At 39.2% G+C, this 21,438-nt stretch overlaps 2 protein-coding genes across 4 annotated transcripts in view; both read right to left on the bottom strand.

The window, feature by feature from the left end:
* Positions 1-1,796: 1,796 nt before the first annotated feature.
* On the bottom strand, positions 1,797-5,450 carry LOC139305379 (adipocyte plasma membrane-associated protein). Its single transcript, XM_070929351.1, has 8 exons — positions 5,326-5,450; positions 4,960-5,081; positions 4,554-4,655; positions 3,977-4,129; positions 3,773-3,888; positions 2,869-3,029; positions 2,582-2,777; positions 1,797-2,006 (listed from the first exon to the last, which is right to left on the bottom strand). Exons 1-8 carry the CDS (start codon positions 5,448-5,450, stop codon positions 1,797-1,799), a joined length of 1,185 nt encoding a protein of 394 aa, XP_070785452.1.
* Positions 5,451-13,179: 7,729 nt separating this feature from the next.
* Positions 13,180-21,438, bottom strand: part of rassf3 (Ras association domain family member 3) — a 55,084-nt gene continuing 46,825 nt past the window's right edge. For 2 of the 3 annotated variants that reach the window (XM_070929081.1, XM_070929082.1), the window contains 5 exons: positions 19,655-19,762; positions 17,714-17,887; positions 16,470-16,557; positions 14,596-14,711; positions 13,180-13,771 (listed from right to left, as the gene is read on the bottom strand). In XM_070929081.1, coding sequence (XP_070785182.1) covers positions 13,622-13,771; positions 14,596-14,711; positions 16,470-16,557; positions 17,714-17,887; positions 19,655-19,762 — 636 coding nt within the window. In that variant the 3' untranslated portion in view covers positions 13,180-13,621. The remainder of the gene's footprint in view (positions 13,772-14,595; positions 14,712-16,469; positions 16,558-17,713; positions 17,888-19,654; positions 19,763-21,438) is intronic. The other variant, XM_070929083.1, reaches the window with a different exon arrangement.

The following is a 21,438-nucleotide window of genomic DNA, read 5'->3' on the forward strand; positions in this document are numbered from 1 at the left end:
AAGTTTCACGTGAGGCGATTTTAAAGCAGAGGCCGCAGGACTCGACGTACACTATGTGATTATTTTCCCTCTTATGCTTCAATTCACTGATGCACTTTCAAACCTGTCAGAACTGTTGTTGTTTTTGGAACACTTAGTTTTATTTTTCAGAGTAGTCTTTGATGAAGATAATGATGATGATGTATTTTAGGTTTGTGTTTTTGTCCAAATAAATAAATTCTCAAAAGATCAATTCTGTTCAGTCAGTCAGTTCTCCACCAGATTTCTGTCTCATTTCAACTTTAATCTGATCTCGATGGGTCTGAACAAGAAACAAAACATGTTAACTTGCTTAGTTTTTAGAAAAGTGCTATATGAAAAGTTTTTAATTCAGTTTTCCTGTTTTGAAAAGCCCTAAAAATTGTCAATTTTACAAATATCAGGCCTTAAAAATTTAGTTTAGTCTTTATGGCCTGACCTTTATGTCTTTCTGGCTACAGTTACCTGTTGGGAAAAGGCCTGTTGAGTTAAACTCACCTGCTGTCGAACGCACTCTTGTCGTCTGCGTTAGGAATCAGAAAAGCATCTCCTGTTGAAAGCTAATTCAAAGTTTAAAGTTTAGACACAAAAACTGTAAAAAACACATCTATAAAATCATAAGTATTTTGCAACTAGAGCTGCAATGACTATTTTCTAGATTAATCAATACATTGTTTAGTCTATTAAATGTCAGAATAAATAGTTTAGTCCAAAATGACGTCTTCAACTAGCTTTTGTCGGACCAACAGTCCAAAACACAAAGATATTTACAATTATATAAAAGCAAGACAAGCTAATAAGGAGTTAAGGACCAGCAAGTGTTTGGTTTTTTTTACATTTTTACTATTAATTGATTATCGATTAATCCTTCTGGATCTTTTTGCAACAAATGTGATATTCAGGAGTCTCAGTGAAACTTTAATTTCATATAAAATCTTTATTTTAAAATCTAACTTTACAACATGGTATTAATGGGGAGACATTCCCAAATTTCCAAAGTTAATTTAAAATTCCTCAAAGAGAAAGCAGGTCGACGGTCCAGGCCGGGAGAAATCACTCCGAGTCAGTTTGAGCTCCCATGAAGCTGACAAACAAACTATTAATAGAAAGAAGGTAAATACAAACATCATCAAGTGTCTCTATTGAAGTTTCAAGTTTTATTCTGGTTTTATTCTCCTTCCCACCAGGACAGTTCAGTTGCATTGTGGGTAACGTAGGCACCAGGAAGAAAAATGTGTTTTTAACTGTCCATTGTGAGTTTGACGATGTTATAGGAGCTCTTTTAACTTACCTATTTCTATCATATTTAATCTATAATAGTCTATAATTTAACTTCACAGTATTCTGGGTATTTAATACAGTTTTAACTCACCATTTTTGTGCTATAAAGTACTTAAATTTCATTCCATCGGACGGCATTTCATCACATCACACCCATTTGTGCAGACGGAAGTTCTTTTCTGTTCCAACAGGAAGTCAGACTTTTCTAAAAATGTCTTTAGATGATCATAGTCGCTCAGTTCACCGCTCAGGTCTTTAGTGGGTGACAGGGTCCGACCTGAAACCATCAACCACCAACATCCAGGTTTGATCTACGCAACATCCACACGTCACTCCAGAGGTGAACGTCGACTAAAAAGCTTTAAAAAACGCGTAAAATCCAGAAGCGCCACAAACGTCCTCGTAGCTCCTCCATCATGTACAGAAACTTAAACCTGTCCCAAAATAAAAACAAATAAGCCTACATTTAGTTGTCTGTGTCCGGCTGCGGTCCGTCATCAGCTCTCCCGTCCCTCCAGGACGGGCAGGAACGGCAGGTCGGTGCTGCCCAGGTAGGTCCTCCCTCTGTGCTGGAAGACGTCGCTGACGGCCCACGTCAGGCGGCCTTCAGGGTCGTGCAGCGTTCCCACGATCTCACCGTCCAGTCCGAGCTCCAGGACCAGAGCGTAGCGCGGCAACAGAAGGTTGTACCAGCTCAGAGGAATCAGCTGGCAACACAAACAACACATTTAATACACAAACACTGGTGTCATCCAGCGATTATAAACTCCTTAAAACCACGTAGCACTCTGGTCACGTGTTTATTTTAAATAAAGTTTTAAGACTCTTTTTGGAAGCAAGTTAAACTAAACTGTTTCTTTGTCAGCGTGACCTCAACTGACATCTCCCAAAAGTTCACCGGGAGTTCAGACCTGTTTCTTCCAAGTGTGTGTGTGTGTGTGTGTGTGTGTGTGTGTGTCACTAAAGGGTCCTGCCCCTGTCCTGTCAGATTTCACACTATCTGGTCTCAGTGCAGCCTGGAACAAAGCCTGTTATTCTCTACTGACCGACAGACTAAATAATTGTGAATCACACAGCGGAAATGCATCATGGGAAAGTAGATTTGCTTATAACTCCTGATGAAAACTGCAGAGCTGAAAGTGGAGTATGTAAGAAAGGTATCTGTGTCTTTAACACTAGTCCCTCCATTTCTCCAGAGATCATATTGATTATATATCAGATGTGACTGGAAGATATCAAACAATCAACTACAGCTGTGAGCTGTCGGTGTAGACGCGCTCACCTTGGCCAGGAAGCGCTTGGCGGCCGGGTACGGGGCGATCGTGTCCAGGAAGGGAGGCACGACCTTCCGGAACCGTGTCGTCGTTATGCCAACCAGGAATGTTCCGCGGTCGCTGAGTCGGATGTTGTCAGGGTAACCGATCATGTTGTCCAAGAGGATCTCCTTGGTGCCAGCCTTCGGGCCCTTCAGCCAGTATCTGAGGGTGGACGGAGAGTCAGCTGAGTGTCTGATGTTTTAACGTGTGTGTGTGTGTGTGTGTGTGTGTGTGTGTGTGTGTGTGTGTGTACCGCAGCACGCGTCCGATGCTGGTCTCCGCCAGCAACAGGAAGTGTTCGTCAGGCGACAGGGCGATGCCATTGGGCATGTAGAGAGAGTCCAGCAGGACCGTCACACTTCCTGTCTCTGGATCGTAGGAGAGGAGGCGGCCGAGGCTGTTCAGCTCGATCACCTGGAACATCGGACGGCTCGGGTTAGCTTATTTATCTTTTTTGTTTAGTTCAGCTTAGTTGAGTCTGGATCAGTTTAGATTATCATATTTATCTTATCCTAGAATATCTTCGCTCATCATAGTTCAGTTTCGATCATTTTTAAATGCAGTGGAGTAAATAAAATCAATCCATGAACACAAAAAAAGAAAAGACTTCCTAAGACATAATTATGTAAATTCAATTCATTGTCACCTGTACACTTTAATGTGCATGAGCTTACTTACTTACTAGTTCAGCTTAGTTTAGACTTGAGTTTGCTTCATTTTAAATTATTTGTTACAGTCCACTTACTTTTGCTTATTTAGCATACTTAGTTCATTAGTGTTATTAGTTTCTGATTTCCTACCTTTAGTTTAAAACACTTGAATAAAATGAAGTCTAATTATTTCAAGTGCACGTAAACACGTCTGTCCTCGTCAGCAGCTCTCAGCTGAACTGAATGGACTCTTTGCCGTCTTTGTTTTGGCAAACCAAGTAAAAAAAACAAGCGTGTCCTCGTGTGTTTTTTGGAGGGCTGCAGTTACCAAGCAACGCTGGAAAAAACCCTAAATGGACTCTGCTGGCATCGGCTTTCCTTTGCTTGGTTATCCATTAGAAGACTTCGCACTCTTCATGATGCTTTTACATTTCAAATCTAAGAGAGGCGACTGGAGGATCTCTTTAAGGCCGAGGCTTTCAGCTAAATCCTTTCCCCTCGTTTCACCTCCAGTTTGACGTGTCTGCGTCCCCAGCGACTGGAAGAGTCGGTGAAATAAATGATCCCAGTTTGGGATGAAATCTCCAGGCCGTTCAGGAAGGCAAAGGGAACGCCATCAGCACCTGAGGAACAGAGGAAAGAAGGGTCAGATTATAATTCACAAATTATAATTAACTGGGACACACACACACACACACACACACATTATACCCTGTGAGTTCGCCAGCAGCAGAGTCTTTTCTCCAGTTTTGGGGTCGACGCTGTGCAGCCCAAAGTAGGAGTCAGCGACGATCAGCTGACCGCGACGATCCAGACGGACGCCGTGAGGACGACCGCACACAGGCTCGTAGTCTGTGCTGCTGCCTGCAGACGCAGAGACACGACATGCTCAAGTGTGTGCTCGTGAATAAGTGATCTTATGTCGTCACACAATAAAAGAGTGAAAACAAGCTGTTGACTTATGCTGCTAACAGGCCAGAGTCCCTTTAAGTAATTAAGAAAATAAAGTGTTTGTGCAGCATTTTAAAAACACAATTTTTTCATTTGTAATTTATTTCAGCTGTTTAAATAATGAGCAAGTCAGTATCTCAAAACCACCAATTCACTGATGATGTTATAGATTAATTAAGTTTATAAAGCTCATTTGTAGGCTGAGGAAAGTCATAACAGCTCTAAAACACTGACTGCAAAAGACAAGAACAACCAGTAACAGGAAAAGAGGAAGGATACGGTCGTCCCTGAAAAAACACAGAAGAAGAAACAGACGTGTAAGAATAAAAACACGAACCACATTCTGGTAAATTCTGACCCATCTGTGTGATGAGAGTGAGGCTGTCATCAGGACCGATCCTCCACAGCTTCCCGTCCACTGTTCCTGTGTACACATTACCTGAAACACACATCCAGACCATCATGGGACACTTAAAATCTCCATGGAAATTCATTTACCTGTCAAAAGGGGTGAAAAAGAAGCAGCACTGAAAAACAAATACTAAAGCAGGAACCTCTGGATAAATAAATGTCAAAAACATGTCGCATGAGACAGTACAGGAAGCAACAAGGTACAAAATACGCATGCATACGACACAGGCAAAGGTCAGAGGTCAAACCCATCAAGCTCTTGACGAGATAACCTCTGAGAGTTTAAATCACTTGTGAAAGTCCGACACGGACATAAAATCCAGCACGCTCACCCTCCTCGTCCGCAGTGAAGGATTCTGGTCCGTGTAGTTTCCCAGTAAATAGTCTGCGGCCCTTCTGCAGTCGGGTGTTGACGGCCAGCGGGCCCTCGAGGGCCGGAGGAGGCCCCTTCAGTCTGGAGGAACAGATCTGGATTTAACGGTTACCAACAACTGCAGTAAAAGTACACAGCACTGAAGCGCTGAAGTGCTGATATTTCACAGTAAATTAACAATATTATGGAGGCTGTTGTTTGTGTTTTATAGTGAAATATCAGACATTCATGTTCCTCACAGGATAAACTCTAATAACTTAGATGATGATGACGTTAACTTTTCACCTACTGTATATCATGAGTGTGTGTGTGTGTGTGCACTCACACATGTGGTTTGGGGTCTATGGGAGAAGGCAGCAGGTAAAGTCCAACAGCCACCGCGAGCAGAGCCGCTAATAACGACCTCTTATCCAACCTGAAAGACAGCAGAAACAACAAACCCTCAGCCATTTTGTTGGGGCATTAACCTCAGACTGCAGCAATGTTGATTGTTTTAAATGTTTTGAACTTTTCTAGTGAACATTTCATAGTTTTCTAAGGGCCAAACATCTGCAAAAAAGACATTTAACATGATTTAATCTATGCACATACAACACAGCCCTTAATCCACAACATTGCAAAATAAAGAAGGTCTGTTAAGGATCAAACTGGGTTGTTTACCTTCTTTGTGCACATTTCACCTTCATTTTGATAAAAAACTTTAAGGGTGTGTTTTTTTTTTAAAGCTGCTGTCTTTTGTTTGCAGTTCACAGTCTGCAGTTAACACATCACCAGTGTCGTGTCACACATGGTGAAGTGAACTTTGACATGTATAAGATGTTTCACAGTAATATGTAACGCTGCATGCTGGTTACACAAAGCTGCTCCCTTCAGTCCAAGAGTCTGTCACACACTGTTGTGCAAGTGCTTACAGATCAATGTTTAGGTGAATAAATAAGACTGAAGGGTGTTTTTATTGGACGTGTTAAATGTAAAGGATTTCCTCTGGAGTTTGGTTCTTTGTTCCCTACTATCAGAATTAAAAGAAGGTGAGGAGAAGCAGAAAAATCTACATTATGACAATATCCTCCACATAGTAATCCAGAAATGTATGCTTTCACTGAGACGGATCATTAAATCAAAAGGTTATTAATCTACAATGGACATCCACTATGTCCATTGTTTTCCCCATTGTCTGTGTCTTGTTTGTAGTTTTTAGCGCGCTATAATCAGCTTTGCTAGTTGTGCAATTCAGCTTGACACATCTGATGTCTTTGGAAACAGTGGGATGCGGACTAGAGGTTTGCAGAGTTCAGCGGGGTTGAAGAGGTTTATGTGCTGGCTGCTGGTGGAGAGGAAGGGGGGGGGGCATGAGAAATGATCCACACAGATTGTCCCCCAGAGGCCCAAAACCAGCACATAAAAAAATGATTTACTTTATCAGATGAAAGAAAGGGAGACCTCTGTGTTGCCAAGACAAGCGGACAAAGCTCTGCAGTGAAACAGCAGAACAGTGTCCCACGCATATCCATCATCCAAAACAGAGCTTTTTCAGATGCAACCTGGCACCTTGCAGTATGTAAGTAAGCGTACACCAAACTCTATTCCAAAATATGTACGTTTTATTCTTTCTTGGAACCTGCATATTTCATCAATCAGAATATATTTTACAAATCCTTAGGTATTGAAGTTGATGATCAGGAAGCAGGTCAAATTAAAACTTTATCAGCCGCCCACAGTTACAGATTCTGATAACGTAATCTAAACATAACACTTGAACCGGCTGTTGACGTTTTGTTTTGTTTTTTCAATAAGAGCTGCTTAAAGCATTTGATTGATGACGAAAAGAAGTTTGGCCTTTAACGATACAAAATATATATTTTATGTGTTTTTATTACAACTCCGCAGCTTTTGCAGCAAGAGTTGACGGATTTCTGAACACAGTTTGGCGACGCAGAAAGAACCGCCATACTTCCGGCGTTCGCAGAGGTGTGACTTTGAAATGATTAAAGGGTCAAAAACTTACATGGTTGAGTTCTGGGTCCGCGTCTCTTCTTCCTGCAGGATCCAACAGGTCTGAGTGAAGGGAGCAATGGATGAGTGCGGGGCAGACAGCAGTGTCAACACACCTGAGCGCACTAGAGCATCCGGCAAGGACCTTCAAAATAAAAGCATTTCCAGTCCATTCGTGCCTCTGTATTTTCAGACTTCTGGAGTGGCTACAGGTGAGAGATTTACCATAAGTAAATACATTTACTACTGCTATTACTTTACTTGAGCACATCCATTTTACCTTGACTACATTACTGAGAGAATCTACTTTACTAAAAGTAAGATCAGCATTGTGCAAGGTGGGACTGAAATATTTCAGTGGTACTTGTATGAACGAAAAGATCTTCAAGGTTTCCCCAGGGGTCTTCTTGAGTAAAAGTATCAATACTATGATGTACAAATACTCTGTTTCAAGTAAAACTCCTGAATTTACTCCTTACTTAAGTAAAAATACAAACGTATTAGCATCAAAATACACTTGGAAGTACCAAAACTAGTCGCTGTGCAGAATGGTTCATTTCAGAATCACATATATTATATTATTGGATTATAATTAGTGGTGCATTGATGTCTGATGATTAATCATTGTTTAATTAAATCAATTAAATTACCAAAATCAAACAAAGTGACACACAGTGAAACTCTTTGGGGGAGACTTTTTCATTTTGTAATTCAGATTTTTCAAAAACCTCTTCCACAAACATGAAATAGAACTGAAATATAAGCGAGACACTGAGCTTTTACTCTGAAGGCAGTGCTGACAGGCTCCGTTGTGTAACTTTACATGAGACAGAGTTTAGTGTTCTTGTGAAAGACAGGGGGAGGGGGGGGTTCCCACTTGTCTGTGAGGTAAAACTTGAGTTGGGGTCAAACAGAGGACAAGAGGAGGAGCTGCTCCACACTACAGTCCTGCCAAAACTGCAGAAATCCAACACGACAGGCTAAAAAAAGCATATTTTTATTTGATGAATAATCTTCACATCCCTAATTGTCTTTTGTCAAATGTACCTGTAGATCTAGTAAAAGTTTTTGAACTGTTAATCCAGTAAAAATACTTGGAACTGCAGTTAAATGTTTATTATTTTAATTATCTAAATTTGGTCTATAAAATGTCTGAAAATAGAAAAATGCTCATAACAATTTCCCAGAGTTCAACGTTGTGTCTTCAAATATCTTGTTTTGTTTGATATTCTTTAAAGATGTTCAGTTTATAATGATATAAAACTAAGAAAAGTAGCAAATTCTCACGTATGAGAAGCTGGAACCAGTTAAGTTTTTGGTATTTTTGCTTTGAAAATGGCTTAAACAAGAAATTATCTATAGTTTCCTATTCAATTTTCTTTCAATCGATTAAAAAACAGACTAATCTTTCAGTTCTTGTCAAATATATAAAACAATAGATAAAGCAATTTGCAAAATAATCCCACTTCAACCTCAAATAACCTAATTAAATCAAAATGAGTAGAAAAGTCGCAAAATCTGAGATAAAACACATGAAACCCTTTTTTGTTTTAATTTCACCTTTAATAGATGCGGCCCGCCTTGTGTGAGGAAAGGCCACGTTTGGTAACGATTCAAAGAGAAAACGACAAAAATGAACCTGCCTCAGTTAAGTGTTCGCCTGCAGAGATCTGATGAAGACCCTCCGTCTGTCCTGCAGGTTTGTTTTTCTGTCTGCAGCTGTCAAACTTCAGAAAGGCACTGCTGAGGTCCGAGCTTTCAGACCTGAGCTCAAAGGCCAAAGTTCAGCTAAATCTTTCACTAAAATATGACTTCTATTGACTTTCATCTTGAAGAGACAGATTAGTGACTGAAATGAGAGGATTTATCATTATAAAGCTTCTCATCATCCTTACTTTGATTCTAAAAGACGTCAGTAATTTGGGATTTTGCAGCTCAGGTCTGAAATTAAAACCTTTTTTTTTTTTTCCATCAAGTGTAGAGCAACAGAGTGAACTTTGTTTTTTGAGCTCCGATGCTTGCGGGGAGCTCATCATGTGAGATAAACCTGATGATGTTCACTATAGTCAGTCCCTGCGTACAACAAAAACAGCATAATTGGAAAACTTAATATCAATAAATTGGCGGAAGAGCTACACACAGATCTTTGGCATTTAACATTACGGTTTCTGGCTGTTCAAACTAGACACACAGGTTGCACAAAACTGAAGAAAAACAATCTTAAGAGCCTAAAAGCTGATCTGAATCTGAATATTTTATAATATAACATAAATTGCTATTTCTAAAGGTCAAGAATGAACCTTAAAGCCAATCATTTGCACGCTCTAAGACTCTGATTGAACAGCCTTAAAACAAGAATACATACCAGGTATCATATATCAACTCTTCATTCATTAAACACTACTGGCCCAAAAGCTTTTCATAACAGAAACATTGATCAACAAGCCTAATTTATACGACTGGCAGATCTGACAGCATTTGAAAAGTAGTATTTGTGTTCATCCATCTTCTCAGCGTTTTCACTCCAAAAATTATTTTCCAAATGCCGCCTGATGTGCTGTTTTATCTACGATAACGCTTGCTTTAATGTTTAACAGCCCAGTAGTGTTTACAGTAAGCATGTATGTATGTATACAAAGAGACAAACAGGAACACATGCGAGAGTCGAGATTCAACCAAACGCTTCACAGTCTACAGCTAATCATACGGAAGCTCGTTGAGACAAAAAATAAAATGAGCTTAAAATGAAACTAACTTCTGTCACACTGTACTTACATTTGTTTAAAAAATAAAAAAAACAAGAAAAACGTACAATTATGAGTGGAGCTTAACAAGATCTTTCAAAATAAGAGTATAGTGTATTAGATGTTAAGATAAAGTACAGAGTGTGATGGCGGTAGTTTGCAGATTAAACAGGAGAAAAAAAGAAAAATCTATAAACCCGTCTTCCCTGAATTCAAAGTTAAAGTGCCCAAAAAAAAAAATTAATTGATACGACTAGTCTGGTATGATGTTTTTTAACAGCTAAAGTTGTTTATGAGATGCACAAACAAACAACAACATGGCTTTAAGATTAATTAACTGTTTCCATGCAGACTTTCGCATCATTTTAAATTATATCATAAGGAAGCAAAAAAAAGCCAAAATAGTTTGAACTTTATAAGCAACTGAATATCCACTAGTTAATTTCAAGTTTTAACTTAAATTTTTTTTATCCTCAATTCTGGATTTTACCAGTTTGAGCAACTTGATTTTATTATTATTTTATTTTATTTTTAAAATCTGAAAATGACCAGTCTTATCTATTATTGCACTTCCATAACATTTAGGTACTTGTGACAGATTAAAAAAGTAATGAATTTTAAAAAATGGTCCCTAATACTGGTCAAGCTCCGAAAACGCTGGATCCTACATTTCCCATAATGCAAGTCGATGATATCTTCCATTAAACACTCCCTAAATATCCACTTCCTTCAAACTCCACATGGAGGCTTTCCGTTAAAAAGTTTGTCCAACCCTGATAACATCAATATGACATCATTATTTCTCCTCAAGACAAGTTAACTGAGTTTTTTCAGTTGCTTTTAAGATTCAAATCCTTATGGCCTTTTTTTTGGCTTCCATAGATTTAACCCAGTGTTTGATAGTAGAATAAACTAGGGTTAAAACCCCTTTAAATAAATCTCTAAACTATATATGTTTTTCCCTCCAGTAGGAAGAGGCCTCTAATATATTTTTGCTCCAGGCAACACCACAAAAATATCTTTGGTTGTAACAAAAATTAAAATAAATCTATAAAATAGTTTGACACAGAAATGAGAGAATAGTTGCAGTATCTGTCCACTGGATGGCGATGTTGCACAACAATTTTCTACAGAAAAGCACCGTCAGTTTGACTTCATTCAGTACCTGCAGCTCAAACAATGAGGCTTTTTACATCTTTTTTTAATGACTTGCGACACATTTTAATAGTCCGATTTGTAGTTTTTTTCGTCCGAATGATTGTCTTTGGGATTTATCTCAACTTGTTTGTCTGTTTCCTCAAATATCTGAAAAACTGCTGATTCAAAAAGCAAAAAAAAAAACAAGGATTTTTTTCTACTAAACAACACTGAAAACAAGCCTCTTTGGTCTCTAAGCCATAATTGGTACATTACATATACTTAAGAAGACATTGCATATATATTTAAGGCAGCTATTTACTTGCAACACCATCAAAAGGCCTCATGAACCCTAACTGAACAAAAATACCTTTTACCTTCTTTTACATTTGCTAATGCGTATCTTTCGTTCATTTTATGTCTTTCCATCCTTTATTTTATCCTCTTCTCTGTGCTATCGTCCTTGTTTCCCTCTTTAATATTTTTCCCTTTTATCCACCAGGGGGAAAAAAAGCCGACACCCGTGCTGACAAGGAGGTCAAGGCTGCGCTTTTCAACTTGAGATAAGAGCACAAAAACACAGCGTTTTAAATGAATGCCTGAAGACAGACAGGACAGCGGCACAATGCGGCCATTCTTCCTCCCCTGTTCTCTGCAGCTATCAGCACTCACAGACCTCCTTTCCTCTCAGCTGTGGATTATAGGAGCTTTTATAAATGCAAAAAGTGAACAAGCAGTTAATCACATCATGACTTGTGGTTTTGAGGAAAATCAAGTCATTGTCCTCAAGGTTATAGTCACGCTGCTTTTACGACATACACGTACTGCTCCTCCGGCCATTTCAAAAACAAAAATGTATCTTCTGTCTTTGACTTTCCTTCATCCATCTAATGTTTCTCTTCTACTTCCTCCAAACTGCTCAGTCAACTTCCAGAAACCAGTCAAATCTCACTCTCACTTCCTGCTCTGACCGCACAAGGTCAAAGGTCAGGGGTCACGTCTATACACAAAACTACGTCAGGTCATGTTTCGTCAAACTCAGCTGGTGGAGTGAAAATGCAAACAAAGGCTTTAAATCCAACCAGTTCGTCGTCATCATCATCATCCTCACTCGTCGTCACTTGCCATAACAAACAAGCTTCTATTTGACTCCATTATTGTAGTCTTTCGGTAGGAACCTCTCTTCCTCTTTGATTATGCGTCACGTAGAGTTTGTGTCTGTTTTCAGTCACATTAAACCTGAAATTCACCTGTTCTTATTTCACTGTACCTTCGTCTACAACATTCAGTTTCACGCCAATTCTCTGTGGAGTCTGAAGTGTGCCAATAATAATAATAATAATAATAATAATAATAAAAGATACAAATTGATTGCCATTATTAATTGAATAATTCAATTGTCAATATAAGTATGCATTAAAAACAGAAGATATAATGTAAATAAATATAAAATATATTTTTTAAACTTATTTTTAGATTTTAATTTAATTGGAAGTTAAGGGATTTGTCACATTTTGCTGCTCATTTGCTTTGATCATTGAATTTGCCAATTAATATATCTATTAGTTTTAACCATTAGCTCATTATTTATAATGGAATTGCTAAATGATGTAAATGTAATTAATCAATTGTTTTTTAAATGTATCAGTTTTTATGTGTTGCCCCTGGTGACTGTTATTTTATGATTATTTTGCCATCTTTATCTTCCATCAAAAACAAGTAAAAATAATGAAAAACTATACGAAAATTGAAATAAATGTATCAGTTTAGACTATAATTAAAAGTCTCCAATTTCTCCTTTGGCACACTCGAGACTCCGTACCTGCATCCAGGCTACTTGTTCCTTTCTCACTCACTCACTTCAATATATTTATCGACTTTCAGGGTAATTCAAGCTAAACGCCACAATGGTCAAGACGTCTTTACTGCCAGGGTGCTCTCTAAGTTTTCTTGTGTTCCTGTCCTGTGTTTGTATATGTAGCTACAGTTTGAGAGGTGGTTCTTGATCCACATCCAGGGGTCTGATGTTCATGACCTCTAGTAGCAGTCTGGATAAACTATTCTCCTTGTCTGTGTCAACAACCGGATTGGTGCTCCGCCTCTATAAAATAAACTAAAATAAGACTTTTTTTTTTGTTAAAAAAACAAAACAAAACTAAATAAAACGATAAACCGCTTCACCCATATAAATTAAGAAAAAAAATATGTACAGACCTTTGAAACAAACAAATTAAATAAAACTCTAACTCAACATATGGCCTTGAGTCTTTCACAAGTTTAAAGGATAAAAAAAAAGGGGGGGGGGACGAAGAGGAATCAGATAAACTGCATAAATTATGTGACAGCAGGACAGAGTGAGAGAAGAAGAAGATGAAGAGAGGGATGGACGGAGAGAGGGCGAGAGGGTGAATGAATATGGCACGATTAAGTGAATCTTTGGTGTGAGCAGGCAGCAGTTTAAAGTCTTTGATCCGGGCTGAATCAAACTCCAGCAGCGTCCGTCCGATTGTCCGTTCATCCCTTTATCACTTGTCCTTCGCTCGCTGTCTCTCAGTTTATTTCCTGTCCTCTTGTCGTGTTTATATCATCCCTCTTTCTGTCTGTATCATCCCTTCTTCCAGGGGGATCCTCTCTTCTCACTCTGCCTTCACATCCCTCTCTCTCCATCAAAATTTACACTATCTAAAAAACAATCGCCTCCTCCGTCCCTCTAGGGGGCAGTAGTCCTGTTTCATGGAGGTTAATCCTCTAAGAAGGCCCTCTGACCTCCCTCAACGCCTCCTGCAGTCTCTGGCGGTAGGCCTCGTAGCGGCGAATCACCGCCTCCTTCTGCTCATCCTCCTCCTTGTCGAGGATCCGCAGGAAGTTACGCAGCTCGGGGATGGAGAACGCATCCCACTGAAAACAGGAGCAAGCAAACAAACTTTATTTATACAGCACATTATTTACAGTATGTTGTTTGTTTTGGATGATGAAGGATTGTCACTTGGATGTGGACTTTCCGTCTCTTTTTATTGTTATTATTTTTTTAAATTATGATGACGAGACAAATAATAGTTGTTGTTATTATCATATTTATCATGTTGTTAGGTTACTATTTTTTTTACTAACATATAGATGAGACAAAGGAGGAAAAAGTTGGAGGAAGAAGAAAAAAGAAAGATGGATGAAGAGAAGGTGGAAGTAAGAAGAAAAGGAAGATTACAGAAAATTAAAAGAACACAAAGAGGAACAATGGAAAAGGTATGGAAGCCCGATTCTGCCAGTACAAGAAAAAACATTAAAAGTTAGTCATTATAAAAATAAAAATGCTCATGGTTATTTTTATCACCATCTCATAATTTAAGTTTTACTTAAGAAGTAAAAGTTGAGACATTTTATGTCAGAATTCAAATTTGGACTTAATAATTTTTATGTAATCCTGAGTAACCTTTCATCTTTTTTTTTTCTTGTACTGGCAGAATTGGGCTTCCATAAAAGGGAGCAGAGAAGGAGTAAAAGGGGGAAGAAAGGAAAGGAGAAAGAGGAGAAGGAGGAACGAGAGAGGAGCAACAGATTGAGGAAGAGACTGTAAGAGGTGGGGGGGGAGAAAGCGAAGACGAGGAGGACGAAGAAAAGGAAGAGGATAAGTGAGCACAGAAGAGGAAGAGGACGATGAGGAGAAGAAAAAGTGAATAACAGGAGTAAATATTTAACTAGAGAGAGAGAGAGAGGTGTGTTACCATGACTTCTCCAGTCTGCTGTTCTCTCAGTACGAAGCTGAGTGTGTCGGTGTCGGGTCCCGCCACCAGACGAAGAAACAACGGCTGCTCGCCATCCGCCAGCTTACACACATACACTGCAGGACACACACACACACACACACAGATTAATTTAGTCAGTGCAGTATGTGCGTTCCTTCAAGCCACATACATGCAGGCAGCACTGCGGTCGCTGCAGTTAAAGTTTGCAGTGTGTTCGTGTGTGTGTGTGTGTGTGTGTGTGTGTGTGTGTGTACATATAAACAGGGATGGCAGAAGATGAAAGGATGGGTGCGGCACATTAACGACCACAGTAATTTACAAAAACAGAGACAGAAAGAGAGGTCCATGCTGTTAGACTGAACTGTGGACAAACGTAACTAAGTACTTTTACTCAAATACTGTACTTAAGTACAAATTTAATTGAAATTAAAATTATACTTCTACTCCACTACACCTCAGACGCAAATATTGGACTTTTTTTAACTTTTACTCCACTACATTTGTCTGACAGTTTTAGTTGCTATTTAAAACCCTCCTTGGATCTGCTGGAAAATGCATCGTCACAAAGCTGAAAACATCAGCGTCGCTATAAACGTATAATGATCTTGTAGAATACGATGAATTGCTGTAGATTAAACTACCCAACAGTATATAAAGTAGTTCAAATTAGCTCAACGTCACACTGAAAAACCAGAAAAAGAGATAAATATAAAAATAAATATTAAAAAGGGATAGTTTGACCTTTTTGGGAAATACATTACTTGCTTTGTTGCCAAAAGTAAGATAAGAAGATCAATAACCCCTCAGCCTGCAGCCAGCTTAGCTTAGCGTAAACACTGGGAACTGGGAGTCCAGCAAATAACCCCCCCCCCCTTAAAATACTTGTTATATACATGTTGTTTTCTCTACTTTTGATTTTTTGTATTTACACACATTTTAAAGCCTGGGCTACTGTACTCTCAAAGGGTTCTTAGAACAAACAGTGCGTATTTATTTTATTTTATTTTCTTTCAGGTTGACATCCAGCCTCAACTGGAGTCACTTTGTCTCATCCTGAAACCGAAGGTCACAGACATTTCTACATTTCCTCACCACAGTTCAGCCAACACTTCCAACAAGTTTCTTTCAACAACTTGAATGATGAAAGCTTCAGCCAACTATTGTCTGGACAGTTTATATATGAGCTCATGTACGTATGAAGTCTACATACAGTAAATCTGCTGTCGGACTTGTGTCTAGACGCTGTCTTTTATTAGCAGGCCGAGTCTCACTGTATGTCTACAGTAATGAGGCAAAACCAGACCAGGGGCTTATATGTCAGCAGCAACATGAAGGGAGGAAAACACCCAAAATCCCTATAAAAGTTTGGGGGCAAAATGTTTCACAGACTTCAAAACAAGACATAAAAACAAGTCACACAAATTCAATAAATTCACAAGTGAGTTTACGTCATGTTTTATAGTATAAAGCCCATAAACGTATTGTTTTTCCTTTCTTGGAGGCGCTAAAGAGACTGAAAGATAATATCGGAGACCCAACGACCCGGCAACAGCTGTCTGTGTGTGTGTGTGTGTTTCTGGGTATTCCTGGTGGTGAGCTGTTGATAGTGGGGAGAGCCCAGTGGCATCCAATAACCAGCAACATGAGGGCGAGGCACAGACACACACACACACACACACACACACACACACACACACACACACACATGCACACAAAGATATGTCAGTGCCATAGCATCTCATACCAAGTTTGGCATGAGTGGCATGAAACACTGTCTCCAGCCCTTTAACTGTCTCACACACACACACACACACACACACACACACACACAGGGTCGGTGGGCTCAGTCTTACCCTGCTCCTCCCTGCGGTAGCGTTTGTACAGGGCGTATTTGGCCGGGTTGTCCGCGACTGTGAACTTTCCCAGCAGGGCGACGATCACCTGAACACACACAAGAACAAAACACTGAAACATCTTGATCCAGACACACACACACACACACACACACACTGACACTAATGATGCTAATGTGAAGTTAATGATCAACAACAAGCTCAGTGACAGTTAAACCCTGAATTTGGTTGAAAAAACAAAAAAATTTTTGAAGAGTTATATTACTGTTAGTTTAAACAAATGATTATTTAAAGCACCTGAAAACATATTTTCTCAATCAGCTTCTTTTTATGAGTGGCGGGGTCCGACATGAACACACGATTTCCTGCCAAAGTTAGTTCGTTTTTGTTCTTTCGCATGAGATGGTTTCTGTATCAGTGTTGTTGTTTGTGCTCTTCTGACTGGTCTGAAGTGGGCGGGGCTCTGTTCGAAAAAGGTGATGTCACATATTCCTATCCACCAATCAGACTTTGGATCATAATCTAACGACAGTTGTTTGGTCATATCTGATCAAACCGCACCCACACGGTCCTGATGAAGCAGATTAAAAACGTTTAATAAACAATACTTAATGTTTTTCTCTCAAGTTTGACTTTGATTTTTGTTTAGTCACGTTTTAGGATTTGAGTATTTTAGGGGCTTTAACCGACTGTCAATCAACACTACAACATGACATGTAGCTAGCTAACACAATGCGAATATTTATATTTGAGTTATAATGCAAAGCAAGGTGTTCTGATATAAAATGAGGAGGCAAAAAGAGAAGGCGTGTTCACATCCTCATCATCCTGTTTGTGCTCAGTTTAACTCATACCAGCCTGAGTTAGTACAGAGACACACCGTTTCTATAGTTACCTGCAGTTTAATGTACAACTTAAACTTATTTTCGCTTCATTGTGTCTTTAAATATTATTTTAATGAATCTTTTTTTGCTTTACATAAAGTCTTTCACCTTGGATTTGTTTTAGGTGTCCACACCTGACACCTGTCAGCCAATCAGAATCAATGTTCTCTGTGGCTGTGTTATAGGTACTTTGAGTTAATCAACATGTCAGAAAACTTCAACATTAGCCTGCGTCTGTTAAACCCTGACTTCAACCTGTATGTCATCAGATCCTAATTAAGTTGTGTTGATGTGCATGTGCGTGTGTGTGTGTGTGTGTGCGTGTGTGTGTGTGTGTGTGTGTGTGTGTGTGTTAGCCACCTGTCTGACGGTGTTATTGGAGCTGACGTGGAGGGTGTTGGTGACTCCTCTGGGCAGATAGAAGGCCTCCTCCACCAAAGCTCCCCCCGCTCCTCTCTGACCCCCCCGCACCGTCACGGGCCTCCTCAGATCCATCTGGACTTTGATGAAACCAGTATACACACCAGTATGACTCTGAGAGAGAGAGACAGACATACAGAGAGAGAGAGAGAGAGAGAGAGAGTTACTCACTTATTATCAGACAAATAAAGACATTTTGAATATGAGAGATTTACTGACAACCTTTTTACCATGGCGAATACAAGACTAAAACTAAATAAAATGGAACTTTTGAAAACAAAAACTATGATGAAATGTATTAAACTTTTTGTCAATGAATAAAAACTAATGTCAATGTGAAAGACGGACAAATTAACACTGGAAATACATTAAGATTGTAGGTGACAACAAACTGAAGTAAAGTCTTGTGTGAAAGATATAAAATCAAAGCATTCAGCAGGATCTCTTTTTTTTCCAGAGTCACGGTGCAGTACGTGCTATATGATCTCTCCAGAAGAGACCAGTTCACCCAATCAGCCCAGTGGGTCCTGCAGGACAGATGGCTCCAAACAGAGGAAGAGCATCTTAATCTCATTACTCCGAGTGGTGCCTGCAGGACTGTGCGTGCAAAGTGAAAAGTGAGAGTGAAGGTCGAAAGCGGACGAACGAGATCAGTAAAAAAAAAAAAAAAGCAGACAAAGAGAAACTCATCGCAGATGAAGCGATAAAGTGATGAGAAAGAAAGACAGAATTAGACAGAAAGGTGTGGGTAAAGACTGCATGTCCACAAGCTTCACATAGCGATGCTATCGCCTCTGACAGGAGTTGAGCAGTAGGTTTAAGTTTGACGTGTTGTAAAATATCTTCTTCTTGTGAATTACTTTACTTTAATTGAAGTGGATATTGTGTATTTGACCCAACAAAGGCCTTTAGTTATCTTCTGTCCCTTTTAAGAATTAAGAAAACCACTTTTTCATTTTCATACTATCAATTTTAAGCCATCTAAATGTTCTTAACCTCACCTACAATACCTCATTCTGACTGGATTTAACATTTATAGCGTCTCATGGTTTGAATGCAACTTCAGTCACCTCTCACGCTGCCAAGGAAAACACTGTGGGGGAGAACAATAGCAGGAATAACATCACATCACTCTGATGTGACTGCTGAGGAATGCTGGGAGCAGGAGGAAGGCAGCGTGGATGTTGAAACATCAGCACACCTCAAATGTTGAGATTTAAAGCCTGGACACACAGGCTGTTGTACTTTATTTATTTCACTACTCACATACACAGAAGATTACAGGAAGAACTTGAGATAGAAAGTTTGTTTTTGACTGTTCTCTGGCTTTCAATCGTATCACAGGATCTTCCTCGCAGACATCTCATTTAAAGTGTCAACTGCTGTTTCCAAAGTCAAGAGTGAACTTTAAAAACTACTCTTTTGATGTCTAACATGCATATCAACAGTAACAAAGTACATTTACTCAAGTACTGTACTTGACAAATTTGTACTTTACTTGAGTATTTTAATTGTATGCGACTAAAAACAGAATGCTTTAACAAGTACATTTTCCTGATGATACTTGTGCACTTTTACTTCTACTGGAGTATTTTTAGGCCGTGATATTTCTACTTTTACTTAAGTAAAGAGTCTCAGTACTACACCACCGGATGTCAAGGCCTTTTAAATGAAAACAGGTATAATTGTGCCGATTAAATCAAATGGTGGTAAAAGCAGTTTGAATGTAGTAGCAGTGGCATACAGAATATCTCCATCATCCAGTTCCTTGTACAATAGTTTTTCTGCTTTTAAAAAGGAAAAATTAGCGCCAAGCTAAATACATACAACTCACTGACTCAGCCAGTGTGTGTGTGTGTGTGTGTGTGTGTGTCCACTCACGAGTGTCATTTTCAGGTGGTCTTTGGTCAGCATGTTGTACTGCTCCACCTTCTGCCTGATTTCCTCCCTGCTGAACTCCGTCCGCAACTCTCTCTCCTTCTCCACATCCTGACAGAGAGAATAAAAGGAAACACGACATGATAAGTCACAAGTCGACAGCGATCATTAAAACAACACGGTCTCTGTTCGGACAATAGCAGCAGGGGAATCAACTGTAATGACCCTTTTTTTTGGGATTTTCTAATCTTTAAGATTGTCTGTTTTGTCCCGTGAAAGCGTAACACGTGCATGAGTGTGCAAACCACAGCCACGCCAGCACCTTTCTGAGATTTCATTCTGTTAATACAGATTCATCATATTTCTACTGCAAAGTAAAGTCCTCCAGTGGATGCAGAAATCACGATAAACTTAATAAAAGACAGAACTTTAAAGAAAAATGTATCTTGCAATTTCTGTCTGATATAAATCTCACTGGGTTAAACTTATTTCCTGACGCTGTGGTGCAGTTGTTAAACGCATTAAATACCTTGATTTTAAGATTAAGAGAGGCGACAGAAACCTTAAAACAAGACGTCACAGACATTCAAACAAAATATAATTTGTTTTTAAAGTTAAACAGATAAATAGGACTAATATGTGATGTTTTGGATAATCTAATATAACAGTAACTTCTTTACCTTTTGAATGAGAACCATAACAGAAGAACGTCAGGGAGCAGAATGAGAGAGCCCGGGAGCTTTCTGCTTTATATACATATGTACTTTGTTATTGTGTTACAGTGCTTTAGGGTAAAATGGAGCATTATGGTATTTTCCATGTGACCCAGCCCCTTCCCCCCAAATTCTCTCAACTGTTAAAAGGTCCTCGCTCGCTGCTGGAGGGTCAGCACATGATTAAAACACATTTCTAGATCAGCCCCGGGTCCCAGGCTTCTAATTTTACACAAAACATGGAAACCTCCTGCAGGACAGTCACACACAAGACAATCCAAAACTATAACTGATTCAAGCAGCTTTAGAGGCTTTACTGTAGGTGAGAACTAAAGAGAGTCAGCAGGCGACACTGTGTTTATGTATAAATAGCCGGAGAAGGTGGGGAAGGTCACAACAGAGGTCAGCTGATAGAGAAACCTGTAGATAAAGTTAACAGACAGACACATGTGTACAGTACAGAGACAACCATCTGCATGTGTGCTTTAACAGCCAGAAATAAACACTTCCAAGTGACACCAAACACACACAGAATATGAGTTGATGTCCAACCGTTCTGATGAATTATTTCAAGTAAGTCGCCCTTTATTTTATTATTACACAAAAGCACACAGCTGCAACTGCAGAAAACACACGTAAAACTATAATTTAGGTCACATGACAAAGCCAAATATGTTACATAATTAGTTGTAAAGAGCCCGTCCACTGACCTCAGAGCCACTTGAAAAGGTTTTCAGGCGGTCGCTGCATGCAGATGCTTGGTTTTCAGGAAAAAGTGGCACATAGACGACTACATGTCCCCACCCTGACTGCTCTGCTACAACGGTTCAAACTGTACGTTCCAATAATCACACGTTTGTTCAAAGAAATCGACTACTTTAAAACCCTTACGTTGAAATTATATTAAATTAAATGACTCTATGTAATGTCGACTCCTATCCAATGAAGACAAGCATCGACCACGTGACCATCAGGACAGTGATGTCATTGCTTTCTAGTAAATAACAAACAGACTTGCAAACACTGTACATCCCCAAAATGTTGGAAATGAAAAACTAAAATTGAAGAAAAATC

Source organism: Enoplosus armatus, chromosome 22, assembly GCF_043641665.1.
Source record: "Enoplosus armatus isolate fEnoArm2 chromosome 22, fEnoArm2.hap1, whole genome shotgun sequence".
Lineage (NCBI taxonomy): Eukaryota > Metazoa > Chordata > Actinopteri > Centrarchiformes > Enoplosidae > Enoplosus > Enoplosus armatus.